General features: G+C 34.1%; 1 protein-coding gene across 9 annotated transcripts in view; it reads right to left on the bottom strand.

Annotated features, from left to right (window-relative positions):
* Positions 1–6,615: 6,615 nt before the first annotated feature.
* Positions 6,616–15,980, bottom strand: part of Antp (Antennapedia) — a 971,420-nt gene continuing 962,055 nt past the window's right edge. For all 9 annotated transcript variants that reach the window (XM_067760255.1, XM_067760264.1, XM_067760256.1 and 6 more), the window contains one exon: positions 6,616–15,774. In XM_067760255.1, coding sequence (XP_067616356.1) covers positions 15,524–15,774 — 251 coding nt within the window. In that variant the 3' untranslated portion in view covers positions 6,616–15,523. The remainder of the gene's footprint in view (positions 15,775–15,980) is intronic.

Genomic DNA, 15,980 nt, shown 5'->3' with positions numbered 1-15,980 from the left:
AAGATGAACAGGCTTGTATGTACTTCAAAAGTAAGTGCAACCCGAATTAGAGCACGAGTAAGTGAATCCAGCTTTTGTTAAAAAAAAGCTGTTTATTTTGTAACGATAAAGCAGATAACCAGGCTTACTCAAATGTTTATTACGGTACAACAGAGGATAATTCATGTGAATTTGATGAAGAGACAACGTATGCATCTTCATATGAACTATTTATGAATAGCCAGTAAGAGGAGGAAGAAGAAGAGTATGAATCAGATTAAAGTAAAAAAGAAATCAATGTCAATCAAAGTGACAATTAAAGTCAATAACCATTATCAATCTGAATAATTTGCATGCCATTAAATAACTACCGGGGCTTGAAATTACGTAATAGTGGTTCGTGGAATAGGCCTACTGGGAAAAGTACGTTAAAAAAACGCGCCGAATACATTATTTCACAGCTGATGTGGAAAAGGGTGCATGTCATATACAATGTATAAGAGTCACATTTGTGAAATGTCAAGAACGGTGATACTCACAGAAAAAATCATGACGGCCCTTTTTGTAGAGAATTTCGAGATCTACGACTTTTCGACAAAAATAAAAAAAAACCTGAAATTTTGACCTATACCTCTAATAATTGTTTAGCTGAAATGGGATAGATGGGAGCTTTTAAAATTTTTATTTTTTATGGCAAACCAAAGGTACTCACCAAAGTTTGGCTTTGTCGTAATTTTTGGTATTACACTGTGCAACAGCCGGCTGGTATTGGACCAAACCAACTTTTTTGAGGAGATTGAGGCTTAAGTATAAAAAGTACTATCTCCGTTTTTCGAAGTTAGTCCCCAAAAAATAGATATCGGCTTTCGAAGTTCGAAATCTACAATTCGAAAATTTTATTTTTTTTTTTGTTAACGCGTTCAGCAAATTAAAAAATTAAAAATGTGATCGGGGTCCGCCTTTTTCTTTTATTTCAATTGCTGAATTCTTTTTTTGAAAAATTTTGTGTAACAGTTGTTATACGAGGTGAAAAGTCAGAACTGCGAAAATATGAAAAACCTGATATTTCCGAATTTTCGCTACACATATCAAAAACCTTAGTATTGCTGTGAAGGTGGTTAAGTGGCCTTTATTTTGATATGCATATCTTTAAAGAAAAATTTGGCAAAACCGCTGTTTAAGCGAAAAAATACGGTTTTTTACCAAAAAATTATTCTAACCAACACAATTTCTAGCTGGTAAAACTATTCAATATTAAATAAATCATACACCTTCATTAAATGTGCTATTTCAAATCAAAGCACTGCGTTTTTGTACTTTTGAGCTCTTAACAGTACTTATGTCCACTGTGCTCCCCAACAAATTATGACGATCATCTATGCTATGATTTAAATGTGTGTAAAAACGACAACTAAACCAGTCCCTACATAAAAATTTAGTACAATTAAATCAAATAAAGCTTGACTGCACAGTAGAACTGCAGTTAAACTTGTGTTTTGTTGAGCTAAATTTATTAAAAGATACACATATTTCAAATGATTTTACATATTGTTTGAAAGAAGATTATTTTCTTAATCTAGGTGCGCCGTTAAGGCCTTTGTCACCGTAAATTTCGGTCTCGTCCTCGTCCAAGCTTTCCTCAGCAATCTTTAGCCACCAACATATATCAGCTATCATGGCGTTTAGCTTTTTGCCTTTGTATCGAAATTCCATTGGTATAGCTGTTTGGTGGATGCGTTCTCCCTGTTCATCGGATTCGGTAGAAAGGTGTCTCTCTAACAAGTCGAGATGAGCATGCATCAAATGGACTTTTAAAGACATGAACGTGTGCTTTTGAAAACGCTTCAACTAGGTTGTTGACATATTCTCGAAAATTGTCATCACGCTGATTTCCAAGAACCATAGTAATAACAACCTTTAATGCACCCCAAGCAATCGCAACATTAGTATCTAAGGTTATAGTGATATCTTCGCTTTGTATCATCTTTCGAATGTCCGGATCGTTAAAAATACCTAAACATGTATTAGAATATATAAAAATCTATAAATCAAAGGCATGTGAATATGTAATTTAAATACGAACCTTCAATTTTGGCGCAAGAAAATTTAGGAAACATTTGCCTCAGACACGGTTTTGAGGCATCATTGGTTTTAATGAATGACTTGATAAAAATTGTTACTAGTCCCAATTTTATATGTAGTGCCAGAATCAAGATTTTCTCACGATTTACTAGAGGACTGTTTATGAAGTTTGCTTTCCCAACAGTATATTCGTATCAAAGTGGCCAATCTTTTTTATTGTATTGGTCTCCAGTATAACGCGTATCCCACAAACAAATAAATCACATATTTCTTGGCCATCCAGACGGTGGTAGTCCCATGATAATGGCTACTACTTTCATGTCTGCACATACTCTCCACTAGAATTACTCGTACTGTATATAATTGAGAAAGACTTTCAAGTTGTTGTATGTCTCAAGCCCGTCTGTATTGTACGCTAGTGGGACTGGTGGAATACTTTTGTCTTTGTATAACAAGACTGCTTTTAAACTGGCTTTGTTAGAATCTAAAAAGAGGCGCCAATCGGGTGGATTATGATTTATACTCATCTCGTTCATCAAACCGGCGACATCATGGCAATAGGTAAACGAGTTAGCATCATTTACAGTAAACTATTGTTTAATATATACTTGCCTGTCTCGATAGCCCGACGTTCTTACATCTGCTGCCAAGTGGTTTCCATACTTTAAAAATTGTGCCAATTCTTCGGATTGTCTTTTTGATAGGGCGAATTTTCTCACCAGTTCATCTAACTCGCATTATGTAGTGAGCCTCACTAATCCAGTTGATTCAGATGGAACAAATGTCTCATCACCTTCGTATGGAATATAGTTGTGTCCAGCGTTGCTTGACAAGGGCTTTTTCTGGGAGGTGCGGGAATGTTATGGCTATGTGGTCTTGGCAGTCGTACTTTCAATGCACTCTCTTTTGCGACGTTTTATCCGGTTATCACCAATATGGTAATTTAAACATACATGACAAGTGCTTCTGTTATGTACATCTAAAAATTTTATTTAATATTCAATAGTTTTACCAGCTAGAAATTGTGTTGGTTAAAATAAATTTTTGGTAAAAAAAACAGGGGGTTTAACGAAGTTCTGACTTTACAACTCGTATAACAGCTGTTGTACAAAATGTTTCAAAAAAGAGTTTAGCCATTCAAAAAAAAGAAAAAGGCAGACAACGACAACATTTTTACTCTTTAAATTTGCTGAACGCGTTAACAAAACCAAATAAAATTTCGAAATGTAGACTTTCGAACTTCGAAAGCCGATATCTTTTTTTTTGGAGGATAACTTCGAAAAACGGAGATAGTGCTTTTTATACTTAAGCCTCAATCTCTCCAACAAAGTTGGTTTGGTCCAATACCCAGAAAAAAAGTTGATTTTGTGCATAGTGTTATGACTAAATTGACCGGACTATGTATTTCTGGGTGACAATATTGAAATTCCGATTCCCAGATTTAAACAGTATTGAAAACGTATTGTAACGAATTTTGGGAAATCCTTGTTATTATACACCTTCTGCAAACGTTCGAATCGCTAAATTGTCGAATAAATAACTCCAATATTCAGTAATGCAAAATGGTCTTTATTAGACTACTTTGAGAGTACTTAATACAATAACACTTATGCGTCACAACTAATTGCGTGTTTAAATCAAACTGATTACTGATTGTTCAGCTTGCGCTGCTTTGATACTCTCCGTTGCTTCGTTCGCATATTTCTCCAAAGATATAGACGTTTCACCTTCTAAACTCTTGTAATTAGTTATATGAGTACATGCATATTTGTAGTTTATGCATGTGTATGTGTGAGCAACTACTTCGGCTGATGATTACATGTGTTTGTGGGTTATCTCTTTGTCGCCGTCTCTGTATGTGTATAAATGATGATTGATGTATTCATGTACACGAGTGTAGCTTGCCTTAATGTTACATGTACATAAGAGTGGCGGTTTCATGTTTTTGTTGTTGCGTGAATATTTACTAACAACCTAGTGATGTCAAAACTCGCCACAGTATTAAGGGTATAATACTCACCGTTCTCTATGAGAAGAAAACAATTTATATCAATGGAAAAAGTAATAGGAATGATTGGCTTTGGAATGAGCGAACATATTATTGAATCAAATGAAGTGATTATCGAATGCTAAGCTTCGTGGCACCGTCCAATGTACTTATCAATGATCTGCGTTAGCTTAAATATATTGAATCATCCTTATAGATCTTGTCCTCTACTCATTAATCGCTCTATTCCTAAATGCCTTTACACTCTCGAAAATCTGTTTTTTGTATAGTTACAACAAAGAATATCGTCGGCTTAGAGTGTAAACCTGCTTAGGACCATTTTTTCCAAAAATGACGTTTTGATACAGTACGATAGTGCAGTAGCTAATGCATCAACCTGACATAACACTAACATCAAATTACATACATCGCGCAAAAAATATATCAAATTTATGAAGTCACTTCTTATTCTCTCAAAAAAAAAAAAAATTCAAATATTTGTTTGCCTGTTATGTAAAATTTTGTTTATGTTAATGTGCAGGTTTGCACTCTAAGCAGACGATATGAATATCACGAACCATGTAAACACATACCCTATTCCCCTCTGATTTAGGCCCGGGTTTCAGTGCAAGTTGAACTCAGTTTGTCAGATAAACTGCGCCTAACCTTATTCTGCAGTTTTTCAGTCTACTTTTACTGAAGTTTAAGCTGAGCTTAAGCTGCCGATCTGGCTGGGTTAAACTCTAGTTAACCTATCAGTTATTTGCGTTCGTTCGAAATCGCGTCGAATATACCCAACTAGCATTTGGGCTTGAGATCTCACGTTGATAGCTAGGCATACTTCTAAAATATCAAGAGTTGTTTCGAAACAGTGGCTCAACTCGAGAACCATAGCGTACACAGCAAAAGATGGAATTTTTTATTAAATAAAAAATTCTATTATTTAAATTGAAAAGGTTTAATTCCCTACTTGTGGTTCTCTAACTGGACCCGAATGTAAGATTCCATAGCACAGTATTTTTATGAAAATAAAATAAATATATTTTAACGAATTTAGGGAAATTGCGCTTATTTGCATCCTTCTGCTTACGTTCGTATCGCTAAACTGCTGAACAAAATACTGCAATATTCTGTATTACAAAATGGTCTTTATTATACTACTTTAAAAGTACTGCGCAATTAAACTTCACTTCGCAACTGATAGCGTGTTTAAATCAAAACTGATTCCTGACTACTCATCTTTCGCTGCTTTTGTACTCTCTGTTGCCTCGTCCACCCATTTCTCCCAAGGTCTAGTAACTTCGCGAACTTCATGGTTACCAGTCATATATGTACATGTATTTGTAGTTTATAGCCTCTCGCATAGGCATATGTGTGTGTATATGCGAGTACTACTTCGACTGATGGTGAGTATCTCTCTGTTGCCTTGTATATATGTGGGTAAATGATGATTAATGTGTTTATGTAGCTTGCCTTAATGTTGTTGTGCCTTTATTTAATTACCTTAGGGATGTGAGCTCAATTAGTGATGCTAATATTGGTCACAATATATAATTTAGTTTTCATTTATTACGCTTCATTACTGCTATCAACCAGGTGTTTATTTCTCACAATAAACAGCTATTGGTTTTGGTGGTACCTTATTGGATAGATTGTTTTCAACTCCACCACAACTCGATATCCAATGTAGGATATCAACTGAAGAAATGTGTTGAATATTCATTTGAGAACTGTATATTTCTCAAAATCTCTCAAAGGTCGGAAAATATCAACTAGAGAACTATCTGATTTAAGAATAATTAAATAATGATGTTGGGTATCACCTTCGGAACTAGATATATTTCGCTGCAGAATATGTTGGATAAACGAAATCCAGCTGTTGCCGTATCTACAAATTATCTAGGTAATTAAAAACCAATGTAGCCGCACAAAAAATCCTACCCCAAAGGCCGCCTTGAACTGTGACTGAAAAACTGCTAATTAGTTTAACTGGAGTTTAAATTTGACTAGAGTTTAAACAAACTTAGTTTAAGCTTAGCTTAACCAGCTACTGAAAAACCGGGCTTTAGTTAACTAAATTGCCTGCTGTTGAAGTTATGGCCGCGTCACAATGAAATTTCTCATATTCATGAGTTTTTCTGCAAAAGTGAACAACGTCACAATCGCGCAAGATGCTGCGTTTGTAATACATATAAAATAACTTCAAGTCAATCAGTTGAAACTTATTTCGGCTTGCTTAGTAACATAAAAAACTGCTCGAAGCACAGTGGTACATATTCCTCCTACACTAGAAAAATAATGACTATCATATTTTCTCTCCTATTCATTTGTTAAAATGCAGTTTTAATTGTAAAAATATTAAAAAATTACCAACGAGTAGGAATAATAATAACAGTTGCAAAGTCTGAAAGCAGTCATAGCCAAAACACATGTCAAATTCTTCTTCTTATGTTTTGATTGCAACAAAATTTTGAAGTTGGCTACTTATTCATGTCAAATAATCTTGTTTCCCGAGTAATAAAGTTAATATCCACAGCCAAAAACATATTTTTTTTAAATATGTAAATACTATTTTATTATAAATTTTATAAATAAAAACAAAATCTCGGTTTTATATATTCAAGTGCTTTTAGTTTTGTTAATTTTTTTCATTTTACACTTAAAGTAATATTTAAAACAAATAATTGATGACTTATACTTATACTTTACTTACTTCTTTATTTTAGCTATTTGCTTATGTTTCTTTTTCGTGTTAGCATAATAATATTTAGTTTTTGTTCACATTCAGCTTTTTTAAATTTAGAGTTATGGTAAATTAGTTTTGCATGTTTTCTGTATATGCAATTAAATTTTGTTCAATTTAATAAGTGGCCTGATTTTTACGTAAGTACATGCAAAATATTTTTTTCTCGAAATACAAACATCATTGAAAATGAAATAGCCAAAGATATTACAGCATTTGTTAAGTGTCTCTAAAGTAAGAAAAGTTTTGGAAACCAGTTTTCAAATTTGAACTTTTATTTTTAAGATGAATTTAACAGATGTACTCTACGTACATATAAACTTATTATATATGTATTCATGTAAATTCATCAGGGTGCTTCATTTTATGACAATACTTTCTCAATATCCTGCATAAGAACATAATTCCTTATGGAAAAAAATAATTATTACAAAGAAAAAATTCTATTTTTCTATTGCATTGAAAGCGCCCTATTATCGAAATAGCTTACAAGTACTATACACCAATCCAATAGGTTAGGTGGAATTGACCACCTCACATACACTTAGTGTTATAAGAAGTTTATTTAACGACCAAACTGAAAACCCCTATCAAAAACCAGGAACTGTGTTATCAACTACTCCGTCCTCTTGGCAAATACTAGAAGCTTTCTAGGATATATGCCACTTGCTGCTTCTAGATCTGACAGCTGTATCACTTTCAATAGCTGGAGCCTTAGCCTGGCAAGCGCAGGGCACGAGCCCAAAACGTGCTTGAACGTTTCTTCCCGAACTTCCTACACCTGCTATCACTGACCAAGCCTAATTTAAAAGCATGTGACGCCAGAAGGCAGTATTCAGTCAGAATACTCGTCTTGAGTGTGCAATCCTCTCTTTTCAATGATAGAAGCAACTTTGTTAGTCTAAGGTTGTAAGACCGACACATAATCTTCGACACTTTACAACCCTGTGCTTGGGCCCACGCCTTTCCCGCTTGGTCGATCATGTGCACCTCTCGTCTTCTCTTCATCTCGCCCAATCTGATTAGAACGTCTACGGGGAAAGCTTCAAGGGATGCGTCTTTTAAGCTAGTTCATCCGCTTTTTCATTCCCATCTATTCCCATATGCCCTCGGACCGAGTATGCTTCTCCCCCTCCCGATTCTTTCCAGGTATTGCTTACACTCTAACACACTTTTAGATGATGTGCTTTGCTAGATTATTGCCTTAATTGCTTCTTAGCTGTCAACATAAAAGTTAACTCGGCTGCAGTTTAAGCTATTCTCTTCCAGTGTTTCTACTGCTTTGACAGTAGTTTCAATCGCAATTTGCGCCTACTGCAATTTGAGATGAAAAGTTTGCTATAAACGCAAACGTAAAAAAGTTGTTTCAAATAATACCTTAAATTTAACATCTACATATTTAAAGCAGCATATGTATAAGTATATTATCGTAACAGAGGTCCTGGCTTTTATACACAGCTGTAATTTTACACAGGGTATTATAACTTTGATTGGATAACGGTTGGTTGTACAGGTATAGAGGAATCGAGATAGATATAGACTTCCATATATCAAAATCATCAGTATAGAAAAAAATATTTGATTGAGCCATTTCCGTCCGTCCGTCCGTCTGTCCGTTAACAAGATAACTTGAGTAAATATAGATATCTTCACCAAATACACAAGCTTATCTGGATCCAGAATAGATTGGTATTGAAAATGAGCGAAATCGGATGATAACCACGCCCAATTTTTATACTCGTATATATAACATTTTGGAAAACACAAAAAACCTGATTATTTAGTAAATAATACACCTAGAATTTTGAAATTTGACGTGTGGACTGATATAGAGACTGTTGATAAAAATTTGAAAAAAAAATTTTTTTTTAATGGGCGTGGCACCGCCCACTTGTGATAAAATCAATTTTACAAATATTATTAATCATAAATCAAAAATCGTTAAACCTATCGTAACAAGCAGAGAGGTTGCATTTACTATAAGGAATGCTTTGAAGAAAAATTAACGTAATTGGTTAATGACCACGCCCACTTTTATATACAAGATTTGTAAAAGGGTCGTGGACGAATAAAATAAGCTATATCTTTGCAAAAAAGAGCTTTATATCAATGGTATTTCATTTCCCAAGTGGATTTGTAACAATAAATAGGAAAAACTTCAAATTTAAAAAAAGTGGGCGTGGCCTCGCCTCTTTTATGACTAAGCAATTTTCTATGTTTCGGGAGCCATAACTCGAAGAAAAATTTGTTCAGAATAGAACCATATGTATGTATATGTATTATTGCGCAGCCTTGTAACACTATTAAGCACACAAAACAAACAACAACAGCATTTCAAGTGTACAGCTGGGTATGTAATTGTCGGTTTCACCAGAAATTAGACTTCCTTACTTGTTGATAGTGTTTTTAAGATTGGTCGTCAAGCAATATTTGGGTAACACTATGAACACATTCAGTGTATGTGAGGCTGGTGAGGATCTCAACCTAACCTAAGAAAGTAGCATTTTATTGTCACGTTGATCATGGAAATTCAGTTTAAATATTTAATTATTTAAGAGAGAAATAGTAAAACCCTTTTCCTGTAAAATCTGTTTAAGCACCTGTGACAAAAACGAACCGTTATATTAAAGCTAATTCGAATTTAATAAAAATTGTTTGCGAAAATGTTGAATGTTGAAAAAGCGCAAAGGATACAAATTATGCTAAGAAGTTAAAGTTGTATGTGCGTATTATTGCATCACTTAACGCAAAAAATGTTTGTATAGAAAACTTAATCTTTCAGTCACAGATAAAGAGCCTGAATTATTTTTAAACATGGTAATAATTATGTAGTTTTTATAAAATTTCAGTTTTTCTTGTGGGGTAAGGAAAAAAGAATCGGTTGTAAATGACATACCCTAACAAAACTTAAAGTATTATACATATAATGATCACAATACAGAGTTCCTCGACTCTAAGTAGAAATTGAAAGTCTAGATCTACGGCTGTGTATATGCAAAGAAAGTTTTTTTGGAAACTTTATAAAGTTATGTCTCATTTATTAAACAGGGAAAAAAGATTTGGAAGGAAACTTAAAAGCTGGAGAGAAACTAAAAATGAATACATCAATTATATTTGTCTATATAACCTTTTAATCTGACTTTGGCTTTGGTTTATTTTTGGGGCTCCATAAAATTGTTTACGGATAAATTAATAAATTATGCATGACCATTGGATTCATTGAAATAAACAGGAATTCCATTTACATTCATAAATACATATATGTAAGGAACATGCTATAAAACGTATTCAACAAATCATAAGTGTGTATATACATATGTAATGCCTACGAAACTTTATATGTATGCGTATGTCAATTTTAACGTGTTTATCTGGTTGTTTTTGTTTAATTATCAATTTTACTAATTCACATCAATTTCTTATTTTTAATCTTTTTCCTTAATTTACAAAAGTGTTTTATATAATGCAACTTTTTACTTTACCGAAATAAAATATTGCTGTGTGTTGTTCAATCAACTACGTTTTGTAATTGTTTAGTGTCGTGTAAATGCAAAGTGCTTGTTTTGGGGTATTTCTATAATTCCGGTATACACCATATCCTTTTTAAATGCAATGTTAACATATTCTGAATATCAAAATTAAATATATTCGTCATCTCGTGTTACTACTATTGAGTTTTTACAAACGAATGAGTGGCTTATTTTGATTTCAACAATTTCATTGATTTAATTTTTAGTTGGCTTTTAAATAATTACCTTATTTCACATTATCTTCATCGTCAAATCATTGCACTGTGTGACAAAAGCAAAAGTCCTTTACGAGAGTATACGCCTAATCAAGTACACAGCATCTGCATGCTCTGCATATTTCAATAAAACATCCAAGTTTTTTATCTTATTTCTGGTAAACCGCCGAACAAGTCATGTTATAATATTAAGGAGAAGACTTTCTGCGATAATTATACCTTCGAAAAGATGAAGGTTTATTGCGTTGACATACTTTTAATATCTCCTACAAATTGGTGGGACCTACAGCTTTTATGACTCTAAACTGATTTTTTGATGAGAAGTTTTTCACTTCTCTCAGAGTGTTTGCTGGATCACTGGTGAGGGGCTGCCCGTTTCGAACAAATTTTTTTGAAACATTTTAAAATTTCAGATTTGGTTTTTTTTCTACTGGGTTATTCCAGAGAATATAAAGATTGCTTTCATTTTTTGTTTTAAATGATATTAACTAAGTAGTTTAGTAAAAAAGGAATTCGATCTAATGGCATTTTATTACCTGGACAAAAATTTACCCTCTTAACTCTAAATTTTGACCTATGAGCGCTTTGCAAAATGGCTCTATTTGTAGGCAATGTCTTCTTATTCGTTGGAAAATATTTTGTGAAAGGAATACACATACTCACTAGAGAGCTGAGAAGAATGAACAGAGCGACATTATTTTCAGAAAGGAAAACGCCATTAGTTCTTATAAAACCATATTGCACACCTAGATCAATAGGGAGCTAACTCAAAAATCTTAAATTTCGATGTTATGAGTACCTTCGGACTTCCCGATTCAAAACCTACCGAACTGTATACTCGATTTACTAATATTACCACGAATCAGCGAACAACGACTTTGTGAAAAACAATAATTGCCGAACATGGGCGAGGCAGACAGTTTTTGGCGTTTTCTCAATATTTCGATTGATTTGAGTTGAATCATGTTTTTATATACATATGTTCATACATATATATGAAGATATGCGGTATGACACAGCTAATTTTGGAAAAATTTTAATAGTTTGTCTGATATTGAGTAGTGAAATCATCCACATTCGTGGTCATTGTTGGAAGTGTAATATTTTCCACAGTGTAATGTAATGTTCTCTAGAGTACATATCTATCTTCTCTGTGTATTCGTAACTGCTCGCAGAGCATTTCAAAAGATGAATTGAGAATTTATGCTCTGCTAAAAGCATCAAGTATCTCATACTCAGCTGCATGCCTTCACTTGTTCGTATAGTTAACAAAAATAAAGTCAGTAACTGTCTATCTTTGAAAAAGGAGTTTTGGGTCTTTTCGCAGACTTCGTTTACTTGAATAGTTATATAATTTAAGCTACATATATCTCGTGTAAAGTACGTTTTCAATATCACATAGTGTTATCTGTGTTTCAGTGTAAATTAACTTCAATTTCAATTTGGTATAGCTTTGTTTAAAATTCATACTTTACATATTTTTGTTCAAAAATACGTACATACATACATTGTATTTAAATTTTTAGGTAACGCATTGCTAGCTTCTTTTCCACACCCTCTATTTTCCGTTGTATACTAGGGCATCTATATTTACATTAGTTTGATATATATCGAGTAAACTAATGTGATGTTTTTGAAAAATATGTTAGTAAGCTTTATTTAAAGCAATGGGAAATTTTATTCTGAAATAAAATTAATTAAAGGATGGATTACGTACTACAAGATATAGACATAGATAGATATGATTCCGAAAGGGTTTTAAACTCAAGTGACCACAATGTACTAAAAACTTGAAAACACGATGCCTTTCATATTCGTCAGAGCAGTTTTCTCTGTAAGTAGTGGCCGTCAGGGGAGCTTATCTTGATTCTTTTAGTTTGGATAGGTATAAGGATCAAGATTTTTGAATTAGTTCTTTTATGGGATAATATTTGTGGGCTTTTTTTGAGATTATACGTCCACCGTTTAAAAACAGTTGCTTTTCAAATCACCGGATTGGAACGTAAATGTTCCCTGAAGGTTATGAGGAGTGTTACCGATGCTGAAAGGGTACTAGTCTGGTCACATCGGGATCGATTTAAAATTACCACATTGAACCTTCTAGATCATCTCGCCCCTCCCCCTAATTTCATCAGGAGCTTGGGGTCACTAGAGCCTCTCCTGATAAATATGTGTATGATACATACACATTTGTAACATGATTCTGCCCGCGTAGGAGAGGTTGACAGGTACAAGTTATCAATCCCTTGAACTGTGTATATCGAAGTTGATTCTGAATAAGTAAGAGTATAAACTATTACGGAATCGAGATCGAAGTTTCCCCAACCGCGAAATTCGGGTATTTGAAATTCAGAACGGGCATTAATGACTTTTCCGACTCCTTGCGGATAACTCTGAGGGTATTTTTTATTTGGTTTTGCTTGAAACCGCTGATGAGGGTTGGACAATTGCCTAATTGGTTGCTATGAGCCTTTCTTTGTATTTGTCCCAATTGCTGACAGCGGGTGGCTTAAGAATTTTGTTACGGTTTTGAACTTTAGGTTCAAAGAAGCCGCAGAATGCCCACCAAAGTGCAGGTGATTATCGAAGGTTATACCCAGTATTTTCGGTGTCGAACAGTGGATGGCGTAATCGCATCGACATGAAGTTTCAATATTGCCGATATTTGCCACTTCCACGTGCAAATAAGATAGCCGAAGACTTGGTCGGTGATAGTGCGACGAAAAACTGGAAAACCAGGGTGGTAGTTGTTAGTTTTACAGCAAACCGTTTTAAAGGTTACCACTATCGATCAGTCATCGAAAAACATGCTGGTGACGGCTTCAAGTCTCTTGGTTACTGGCGATAAGAGAGATGTTTGACGATGTGAGAGGCCTTTGTTAGCTGGTTTCTCAAGCTTTAGTAGCGGTTCCACAGACAGATTGTAGACAAGTGCCAGGTAAATAAATCCCACATTGTCAATGTTTTTGGGCATCGGCATGGCAATTACGTCCGAGTCTACTATGGTCTAGCAAGTTTGATAGCTTCTTGGACCTTTTTGGCGGTGATGGCAATAGGAGACGCACAGTGTTTAAGCGTCTGTTGGCCTGCCGTCTGGTTTTGTCTACCGAGCAATGCATTACGTGTTGCCGGCAGAAAGCGCTAGCGCATTTCTGTAACCCGAAAAATTGTATCTCCAAATGCGATGGATCTTTGTATTTAACGCAGATTAATGTCCCTGCTGTGGGGGTCGCCAGGGTCTTGCTGTTTTACAGGGTCCGTTTTCTAGCCAAGGTTGAGGTATCTGTTGCAAAATTTGGCCGGATTTCTCGAGCTCCTCCTGCGGGAATAAAGAAAGCCGACGAGAAATCAATGGAATTGCGAAAATCACGTTCCCGTTGATGATGATAGATGAGCTATACCAATTTCCAACAACACGTGCAGAACGTAGAGTCATCTATTTTATCCGCCAACATCTCACCCCTGTGGATAATGGTTTAGAATTTATCCCCGCAATGCCTGCTTGTTGGTGAGGATAAAGAGGCCATTTCAGCTGTTCCGGTTACTCTAAAATTGGTCAACTGAATCTTCGTTGAAAGTCAGAGACGAGGTTGTTATGCATATCCCTAAGCCTTTCATCGGAGCAAGAGAGTATGGAGCAGTCCGGCTGCAAGGATCTGCTCCGAGGATGGCAATTTATGGACGCAACATATAAAATGGGGTTACAGCAAAATGCCAGCCGTTGAGCGGGAAAAATCCAGAGTCCCTCCGGTAAATAAAACTCGCTGCCGTTCCTCAATATGATTATCCGCCAGATAGGTGTGATATAGAAGACTGTACAAATTTAGGGTGTCAACAGGCGAAAATTTATTTCATGTGGTTTCCGCAAACAACAACAAGCGAACTTTAAAAATATCAGATTCGCGTGTACATAGACAATTGTATTTTCGCCCATCTTTTGCTTGATACAATGTATGTATATATGTATACAGATATATATATGTATGTTCATGGGACTTTAACAGTTTTTACAATATAATTACATTATGTACACTCATTGCTTCATTTATGTACATACATACATACATACGTATGTAGTATGAATCTATGTATTTTAGTATTTTATTTTAAAATCATACTCTATAATGCGTTTTTATGCCTAATTTTATGTACTAAATTTTTATCGCATATATTTATAAATATTATATAAGATATTTATTTTACTATATGATATTTTATTAATGTACACCCATTGATGATGGACTTATGTATACTTGCGTATTGGTAATATATAATTATTATTGTGTGTGTACTCATTTGTATACATATATTCAAATTTTATATTCAATAACTTATTTAAAGTTGAGGTCACATGAGTTGGTTTTGTTGAGTTTATTTTTTTATAGATCTGTTTCCATATTTACTTATTTTTGCATGCATTCAATTAGTTGTATGCATTTACGTACATATTTCTTCAGCTATCAATTCTAAACAACTAACTTCTATGTAATAAACTTATTTGTCATTACTAAAATATTAATTACAAACATACATTGCATGAAAAAAGTGTATTTTTTTGGAGATTGAACTAAGTAAAATTACAGCTTTGCAGAAATTAAATAAATTTGTTTAGTATCTATTATTAATATTGTGTAAATTCATTCGAGTAATTACATATATAAAGTGAAATTACAATGAAGTGCAAAGTTTCTTGGTTTCTTGTTTATATTCTAATGTAAGGGATTTCTTGAAAATTATTTTTAAATAAGAGTCATAAATTTCAAAAATTTAAACTATAAAACTATTCGATTAATTACTTTGTTCAACAAAATATACAATAAATATTATACATCCAACTTTCCCCGGAAAGCTCGTTGCCTCAGAAAAGTAAAACCGGGTATGCTTTCATATCTTTCCAATGTTCTTCTACATTGACCATCTGGACAGGTTGGTGACGGACCTTATACTCAGTGTTGCCAAAATAGTTTGGTATGCTTTAATGAGTCCTTTATTGGGGACTATTGGGTGGTGTTATATCATCACCTTCACCACCAGAGCCTGGTTCTCCCTTCGTCTTATTTTCTTTTTTCCATTTCATGCGACGATTTTGAAACCAAATTTTTATTTGTCGTTCTGTAAGACAAAGGGCATGAGCGATCTCAATGCGTCGTCTTCTGGTTAGATAGCGATTAAAATGAAACTCTTTTTCTAGCTCCAATGTCTGATATCGTGTGTATGTTTGGCGCCCTCGTTTACGTTCTGTAGAGCAAAAGATAAATATGGTTACAAATTATTACAATTATGGAATACAGATTTAATTGGGATACAGAACTAAGTTTTTCAAATATCTAACAACAATCAAAAATGAAAAATATTCCCAACTATTTATCAAAAACGCGATTTCTCGACACGCAAATTCTCCTAAAAGAAAGTGCTTACAAAAGAAAAAAGTATCGATGAACATG

The sequence above is a fragment of the Eurosta solidaginis genome, chromosome 1, assembly GCF_040869045.1.
Source record: "Eurosta solidaginis isolate ZX-2024a chromosome 1, ASM4086904v1, whole genome shotgun sequence".
Lineage (NCBI taxonomy): Eukaryota > Metazoa > Arthropoda > Insecta > Diptera > Tephritidae > Eurosta > Eurosta solidaginis.
The sequence above is the reverse complement of the archived record's forward strand: the minus strand, read 5'-3'. Positions and strand labels throughout refer to the sequence as shown.